Genomic DNA, 10,696 nt, shown 5'->3' with positions numbered 1-10,696 from the left:
CACACGTACACACACACACGCGCACACGTATGCACACACACACGTACACACAGACACACACACACACAGACACACACACACGTGCACACGTACGCACACACACACGCACGTATATACACACACACGGCTGCCATTGTTACCGCGGTTACAGTGGTTACCGCGGTCACCGTGGTTATCATGGCTGCCATTGTCACTGCGGTTACGGTGGTCACCGTGGTTATCATGGCTGCCATGGTTACCGCGGTAACGGTGGTTACCGTGGTTACCGCGAGAGAGCACCCGTCATGGCCTCACCTCCCCCATCCTGAATCCTGAGCACGAAGTAGCGACTTGAGTCCTTCACACTCTCCACGGTGAGGCCCGGGTAGGCGTCCACGGGAGCCTGGGCAAACAACTCTCCTGTAGCACACACACACACAGTGACACGCACAGTGACACACACACACAGTGACACACACACAGTGACACACACACACAGTGACACTCTCCACGGTGAGGCCCGGGTAGGCGTCCACGGGAGCCTGGGCAAACAACTCTCCTGTAGCACACACACACACACAGTGACACACACACACACACAGTGACACACACACAGTGACACACACACACACACACAGTGACACACACACACACAGTGACACTCTCCACGGTGAGGCCCGGGTAGGCGTCCACGGGAGCCTGGGCAAACAACTCTCCTGTAGCACACACACACACACAGTGACACACACACACACACAGTGACACTCTCCACGGTGAGGCCCGGGTAGGCGTCCACGGGAGCCTGGGCAAACAACTCTCCTGTAGCACACACAGTGACACACACACACACACACAGTGACACACACACAGTGACACACACACAGTGACACACACACACACAGTGACACACACACACACACAGTGACACTCTCCACGGTGAGGCCCGGGTAGGCGTCCACGGGAGCCTGGGCAAACAACTCTCCTGTAGCACACACAGTGACACACACACACACAGTGACACACACACAGTGACACACACACAGTGACACACACACACACAGTGACACACACACACACACAGTGACACTCTCCACGGTGAGGCCCGGGTAGGCGTCCACGGGAGCCTGGGCAAACAACTCTCCTGTAGCACACACAGTGACACACACACACACAGTGACACACACACAGTGACACACACACAGTGACACACACACACACAGTGACACACACACACACACAGTGACACTCTCCACGGTGAGGCCCGGGTAGGCGTCCACGGGAGCCTGGGCAAACAACTCTCCTGTAGCACACACAGTGACACACACACACACAGTGACACACACACAGTGACACACACACAGTGACACACACACACACAGTGACACACACACACACACAGTGACACTCTCCACGGTGAGGCCCGGGAAGGCGTCCACGGGAGCCTGGGCAAACAACTCTCCTGTAGCACACACAGTGACACACACACACACAGTGACACACACACAGTGACACACACACAGTGACACACACACACACAGTGACACACACACACACACAGTGACACTCTCCACGGTGAGGCCCGGGTAGGCGTCCACGGGAGCCTGGGCAAACAACTCTCCTGTAGCACACACAGTGACACACACACACACAGTGACACACACACAGTGACACACACACAGTGACACACACACACACAGTGACACACACACACAGTGACACTCTCCACGGTGAGGCCCGGGTAGGCGTCCACGGGAGCCTGGGCAAACAACTCTCCTGTAGCACACACAGTGACACACACACACACAGTGACACACACACAGTGACACACACACAGTGACACACACACACACAGTGACACACACACACACACAGTGACACTCTCCACGGTGAGGCCCGGGTAGGCGTCCACGGGAGCCTGGGCAAACAACTCTCCTGTAGCACACACAGTGACACACACACACACAGTGACACACACACAGTGACACACACACAGTGACACACACACACACAGTGACACACACACACACAGTGACACACACACACACACACACAGTGACACTCTCCACGGTGAGGCCCGGGTAGGCGTCCACGGGAGCCTGGGCAAACAACTCTCCTGTAGCACACACACACACAGTGACACGCACAGTGACACACACACACAGTGACACACACACAGTGACACACACACACAGTGACACTCTCCACGGTGAGGCCCGGGTAGGCGTCCACGGGAGCCTGGGCAAACAACTCTCCTGTAGCACACACACACACAGTGACACGCACAGTGACACACACACACAGTGACACACACACAGTGACACACACACACAGTGACACTCTCCACGGTGAGGCCCGGGTAGGCGTCCACGGGAGCCTGGGCAAACAACTCTCCTGTAGCACACACACACACAGTGACACGCACAGTGACACACACACACAGTGACACACACACAGTGACACACACACACAGTGACACTCTCCACGGTGAGGCCCGGGTAGGCGTCCACGGGAGCCTGGGCAAACAACTCTCCTGTAGCACACACACACACAGTGACACGCACAGTGACACACACACACAGTGACACACACACAGTGACACACACACACAGTGACACTCTCCACGGTGAGGCCCGGGTAGGCGTCCACGGGAGCCTGGGCAAACAACTCTCCTGTAGCACACACACACACACAGTGACACGCACAGTGACACACACACACAGTGACACACACACAGTGACACACACACACAGTGACACTCTCCACGGTGAGGCCCGGGTAGGCGTCCACGGGAGCCTGGGCAAACAACTCTCCTGTAGCACACACACACACAGTGACACGCACAGTGACACACACACACAGTGACACACACACAGTGACACACACACACAGTGACACTCTCCACGGTGAGGCCCGGGTAGGCGTCCACGGGAGCCTGGGCAAACAACTCTCCTGTAGCACACACACACACAGTGACACGCACAGTGACACACACACACAGTGACACACACACAGTGACACACACACACAGTGACACTCTCCACGGTGAGGCCCGGGTAGGCGTCCACGGGAGCCTGGGCAAACAACTCTCCTGTAGCACACACACACACAGTGACACGCACAGTGACACACACACACAGTGACACACACACAGTGACACACACACACAGTGACACTCTCCACGGTGAGGCCCGGGTAGGCGTCCACGGGAGCCTGGGCAAACAACTCTCCTGTAGCACACACACAGTGACACACACACACACACAGTGACACACACACACACAGTGACACACACACACACAGTGACACACACACACACACAGTGACACACACACACACAGTGACACACACACACACAGTGACACACACACAGTGACACACACACACACAGTGACACACACACACACAGTGACACACACACACAGTGACACTCTCCACGGTGAGGCCCGGGTAGGCGTCCACGGGAGCCTGGGCAAACAACTCTCCTGTAGCACACACAGTGACACACACACAGTGACACACACACAGTGACACACACACACACACAGTGACACACACACACAGTGACACACACACAGTGACACACACACACAGTGACACACACACACACAGTGACACACACACACACAGTGACACTCTCCACGGTGAGGCCCGGGTAGGCGTCCACGGGAGCCTGGGCAAACAACTCTCCTGTAGCACACACAGTGACACACACACACACAGTGACACACACACAGTGACACACACACAGTGACACACACACAGTGACACACACACACACAGTGACACACACACACACAGTGACACACACACACACACAGTGACACACACACACAGTGACACACACACACACAGTGACACTCTCCACGGTGAGGCCCGGGTAGGCGTCCACGGGAGCCTGGGCAAACAACTCTCCTGTAGCACACACACACAGTGACACACACACACACAGTGACACACACACACACACAGTGACACACACACACAGTGACACACACACACACAGTGACACTCTCCACGGTGAGGCCCGGGTAGGCGTCCACGGGAGCCTGGGCAAACAACTCTCCTGTAGCACACACACACACACAGTGACACACACACACACAGTGACACACACACACACACAGTGACACTCTCCACGGTGAGGCCCGGGTAGGCGTCCACGGGAGCCTGGGCAAACAACTCTCCTGTAGCACACACACACACACAGTGACACACACACACACACAGTGACACACACACACACAGTGACACACACACACACAGTGACACTCTCCACAGTGAGGCCCGGGTAGGCGTCCACGGGAGCCTGGGCAAACAACTCTCCTGTAGCACACACACACACAGTGACACACACACACACACAGTGACACACACACACACAGTGACACACACACACACAGTGACACTCTCCACAGTGAGGCCCGGGTAGGCGTCCACGGGAGCCTGGGCAAACAACTCTCCTGTAGCACACACACACACAGTGACACACACACACACACAGTGACACACACACACACAGTGACACACACACACACAGTGACACTCTCCACGGTGAGGCCCGGGTAGGCGTCCACGGGAGCCTGGGCAAACAACTCTCCTGTAGCACACACACACACAGTGACACACACACACACACAGTGACACACACACACACAGTGACACACACACACACAGTGACACTCTCCACAGTGAGGCCCGGGTAGGCGTCCACGGGAGCCTGGGCAAACAACTCTCCTGTAGCACACACACACACACAGTGACACACACACACAGTGACACACACACAGTGACACACACACACAGTGACACACACACAGTGACACACACACAGTGACACACACACACAGTGACACACACACACAGTGACACACACACACACACAGTGACACTCTCCACGGTGAGGCCCGGGTAGGCGTCCACGGGAGCCTGGGCAAACAACTCTCCTGTAGCACACACACACACACAGTGACACACACACACAGTGACACACACACAGTGACACACACACACACACAGTGACACACACACAGTGACACACACACAGTGACACACACAGTGACACACACACACACAGTGACACGCACAGTGACACACACACAGTGACACACACACACACACACAGTGACACTCTCAACAGTGAGGCCCGGGTAGGCGTCCACGGGAGCCTGGGCAAACAACTCTCCTGTAGCACACACAAACACAGTGACACACACACACAGTGACACACACACAGTGACACACACACACACACAGTGACACACACACAGTGACACACACACACACACACACAGTGACACACACACACACACACAGTGACACACACACACACACACAGTGACACACACACACACAGTGACACTCTCCACGGTGAGGCCCGGGTAGGCGTCCACGGGAGCCTGGGCAAACAACTCTCCTGTAGCACACACAGTGACACACACACACACACACAGTGACACACACAGTGACACACACACACACAGTGACACACACACAGTGACACACACAGTGACACACACACAGTGACACACACAGTGACACACACACACACAGTGACACACACACACACACAGTGACACTCTCCACGGTGAGGCCCGGGTAGGCGTCCACGGGAGCCTGGGCAAACAACTCTCCTGTAGCACACACAGTGACACACACACACACACAGTGACACACACACACACACACAGTGACACACACACACACACAGTGACACTCTCCACGGTGAGGCCCGGGTAGGCGTCCACGGGAGCCTGGGCAAACAACTCTCCTGTAGCACACACAGTGACACACACACACACACAGTGACACACACAGTGACACACACACACAGTGACACACACACACACACAGTGACACACACAGTGACACACACACACAGTGACACACACACACACAGTGACACACACAGTGACACACACACACAGTGACACACACACACACACAGTGACACACACAGTGACACACACACACAGTGACACACACACACACAGTGACACACACACACACACAGTGACACACACACAGTGACACACACACAGTGACACACACACACACACAGTGACACACACACACACAGTGACACACACACACACACAGTGACACACACACAGTGACACACACAGTGACACACACACACACACAGTGACACTCTCCACGGTGAGGCCCGGGTAGGCGTCTACGGGAGCCTGGGCAAACAACTCTCCTGTAGCACACACACACACAGTGACACACACACACACAGTGACACACACACACACAGTGACACACACAGTGACACACACACACACAGTGACACACACACACACAGTGACACACACACAGTGACACACACAGTGACACACACACAGTGACACACACAGTGACACACACACACAGTGACACACACAGTGACACACACAGTGACACACACACACACAGTGACACACACACACACAGTGACACACACACACACAGTGACACACACACAGTGACACACACACACAGTGACACACACACAGTGACACACACACACAGTGACACACACAGTGACACACACAGTGACACACACAGTGACACACACAGTGACACACACACACAGTGACACACACACACAGTGACACACACACACACACACAGTGACACACACACAGTGACACACACACAGTGACACACACACAGTGACACACACACAGTGACACACACACACACACAGTGACACACACACACACACAGTGACACACACACAGTGACACACACACACACACAGTGACACACACACACAGTGACACACACACAGTGACACACACACACACACACACAGTGACACACACACAGTGACACACACACACACAGTGACACACACACACACACACAGTGACACACACACAGTGACACACACACACACACACACAGTGACACACACACACAGTGACACACACACAGTGACACACACACACAGTGACACACACACACACACACAGTGACACACACACAGTGACACACACACACAGTGACACACACACAGTGACACACACACACACACAGTGACACACACACAGTGACACACACACACACACAGTGACACACACACACACAGTGACACACACACACACACAGTGACACACACACACACACAGTGACACACACAGTGACACACACACAGTGACACACACACACACAGTGACACACACACACACACACAGTGACACACACACACACAATGACACACACACACACAGTGACACACACACACAGTGACACACACACACACACACAGTGACACACACAGTGACACACACACACACAGTGACACACACACACACAGTGACACACACACACACAGTGACACACACACACACAGTGACACACACAGTGACACACACACAGTGACACACACACACACAGTGACACACACACACACACAGTGACACACACACACACACAGTGACACACACACAGTGACACACACACAGTGACACACACACAGTGACACACACACACACACAGTGACACACACACAGTGACACACACACAGTGACACACACAGTGACACACACACACACAGTGACACACACACACACAGTGACACACACACACACAGTGACACACACACACACAGTGACACACACACACACAGTGACACACACAGTGACACACACACAGTGACACACACACACACAGTGACACACACACACACAGTGACACACACACACACAGTGACACACACACAGTGACACACACACAGTGACACACACAGTGACACACACACACACAGTGACACACACAGTGACACACACACACACAGTGACACACACACACACAGTGACACACACACACACAGTGACACACACAGTGACACACACACAGTGACACACACACACACAGTGACACACACACACACACAGTGACACACACACACACACAGTGACACACACACAGTGACACACACACAGTGACACACACACACACACACAGTGACACACACACAGTGACACACACACAGTGACACACACACAGTGACACACACACACAGTGACACACACACACACAGTGACACACACACACACAGTGACACACACACACACAGTGACACACACAGTGACACACACACAGTGACACACACACACAGTGACACACACACACACAGTGACACACACACACACACAGTGACACACACACAGTGACACACACACAGTGACACACACAGTGACACACACACACACAGTGACACACACAGTGACACACACACACACAGTGACACACACACACACAGTGACACACACACACACAGTGACACACACAGTGACACACACACACAGTGACACACACACACACAGTGACACACACACACACACAGTGACACACACACACACACAGTGACACACACACAGTGACACACACACAGTGACACACACACAGTGACACACACACACACACACAGTGACACACACAGTGACACACACACAGTGACACACACAGTGACACACACACACAGTGACACACACACACAGTGACACACACACACACAGTGACACACACACACACAGTGACACACACAGTGACACACACACAGTGACACACACACACAGTGACACACACACACACAGTGACACACACACACACACAGTGACACACACACAGTGACACACACACAGTGACACACACAGTGACACACACACACACACAGTGACACACACACACAGTGACACACACACACACACAGTGACACACACACACACACAGTGACACTCTCCACGGTGAGGCCCGGGTAGGCGTCTACGGGAGCCTGGGCAAACAACTCTCCTGTAGCACACACAGTGACACACACACACACACAGTGACACACACACACACAGTGACACACACAGTGACACACACACACACAGACACACTGTGTGTGTGTGTATCAATGTGTGTGTCACTGTGTGTGTGTCACTGTGTGTGTGTGTCACTGTGTGAGTGTGTGGTGAGTGTGTGGTGAGTGTGTGTGTGTCACTGTGTGTGTGTGTGGTGAGTGTGTGTGTCACTGTGTGTGTGTGTATGAGTGTGTGTGTCACTGTGTGTGTGTGTGTGTCACTGTGTGTGTGTGTATGTCACTGTGTGTGTCACTGTGTGTGTGTGTGTCACTGTGTGTGTGTCACTGTGTGTGTCACTGTGTGTGTGTGTGTGTCACTGTGTGTGTGTGTATGTCACTGTGTGTGTCACTGTGTGTGTGTGTGTCACTGTGTGTGTGTGTATGTCACTGTGTGTGTCACTGTGTGTGTGTGTATGTCACTGTGTGTGTCACTGTGTGTGTGTGTGTCACTGTGTGTGTGTGAGTGTGTCACTGTGTGTGTGTATCACTGTGTGTGTGTGTGTCACTGTGTGTGTGTGTCACTGTGTGTGTGTGTGTGTCACTGTGTGTGTGTCACTGTGTGTGTGTGTGTGTCACTGTGTGTGTGTCACTGTGTGTGTGTGTGTCACTGTGTGTGTGTGTCACTGTGTGTGTGTCACTGTGTGTGTGTGTGTGTCACTGTGTGTGTGTGTGTATGAGTGTGTGTGTCACTGTGTATGTGTGTGTGTCACTGTGTGTGTGTGTCACTGTGTGTGTGTGTCACTGTGTGTGTCACTGTGTATGTGTGTGTGTCACTGTGTGTGTGTGTGTGTCACTGTGTGTGTGTGTGTCACTGTGTGTGTGTGTGTCACTGTGTGTGTGTCACTGTGTGTGTGTGTGTGTCACTGTGTGTGTGTGTGTCACTGTGTGTGTGTGTCACTGTGTGTGTGTCACTGTGTGTGTCACTGTGTGTGTGTGTCACTGTGTGTGTGTCACTGTGTGTGTGTGTCACTGAGTGTGTGTGTCACTGTGTGTGTGTGTCACTGTGTGTGTGTATGAGTGTGTGTGTCACTGAGTGTGTGTGTGTCACTGTGTGTGTGTGTGTCACTGTGTGTGTGTGTGTCACTGTGTGTGTGTGTCACTGTGTGTGTGTGTGTCACTGTGTGTGTGTGTGTCACTGTGTGTGTGTGTCACTGTGTGTGTGTGTGTCACTGTGTGTGTGTGTGTCACTGTGTGTGTGTATGTCACTATGTGTGTGTCACTGTGTGTGTGTGTCACTGTGTGTGTGTGTCACTGTGTGTGTCACTGTGTGTGTGTGTCACTGTGTGTGTCACTGTGTGTGTGTGTGTATGTCACTGTGTGTGTGTCACTGTGTGTGTGTCACTGTGTGTGTGTGTGTCACTGTGTGTGTGTGTCACTGTGTGTGTGTGTGTGTCACTGTGTGTGTCACTGTGTGTGTCACTGTGTGTGTGTGTCACTGTGTGTGTGTCACTGTGTGTGTGTGTGTCACTGTGTGTGTGTCACTGTGTGTGTGTGTCACTGTGTGTGTGTGTCACTGTGTGTGTCACTGTGTGTGTGTATGAGTGTGTGTGTCACTGTGTGTGTGTGTATGAGTGTGTGTGTCACTGTGTGTGTGTGTGTCACTGTGTGTGTGTGTCACTGTGTGTGTGTGTATGAGTCACTGTGTGTGTGTCACTGTGTATGTGTGTGTGTCACTGTGAGTGTGTGTGTCACTGTGTGTGTGTCACTGTGTGTGTCACTGTGTGTGTGTGTCACTGTGAGTGTGTGTGTCACTGTGTGTGGTGAGTGACCCACCAGATGCTTTGTCCTCCAGCTTGACGAAGGCCGCGGTCCCCTTGGCTGTGATCCTCATGCGTCCCGTCCAGTCCGGCTGCTCCAGCTTCCAGTCCGCTGCCCTGCAGAGTC

The 10,696-nt window shown here is 53.4% G+C and overlaps 1 protein-coding gene across 2 annotated transcripts in view; it reads right to left on the bottom strand.

The window, feature by feature from the left end:
• The window catches only part of LOC144955333 (adaptin ear-binding coat-associated protein 2-like), a 36,555-nt gene that overhangs the window by 17,339 nt on the left and 8,520 nt on the right, over positions 1 to 10,696 (bottom strand). For both annotated transcript variants that reach the window (XM_078885579.1, XM_078885580.1), the window contains exons 2-3: positions 10,586 to 10,686; positions 295 to 399 (exon numbers count right to left, since the gene is read on the bottom strand). In XM_078885579.1, the coding sequence (XP_078741705.1) occupies positions 295 to 399; positions 10,586 to 10,686 (206 nt within the window). The remainder of the gene's footprint in view (positions 1 to 294; positions 400 to 10,585; positions 10,687 to 10,696) is intronic.

Source organism: Lampetra fluviatilis, unplaced genomic scaffold (assembly GCF_964198595.1).
Source record: "Lampetra fluviatilis unplaced genomic scaffold, kcLamFluv1.1 SCAFFOLD_763, whole genome shotgun sequence".
Taxonomy (NCBI): Eukaryota; Metazoa; Chordata; class Hyperoartia; order Petromyzontiformes; family Petromyzontidae; genus Lampetra; species Lampetra fluviatilis.
This window is presented reverse-complemented; position numbering and strand designations above follow the sequence as displayed.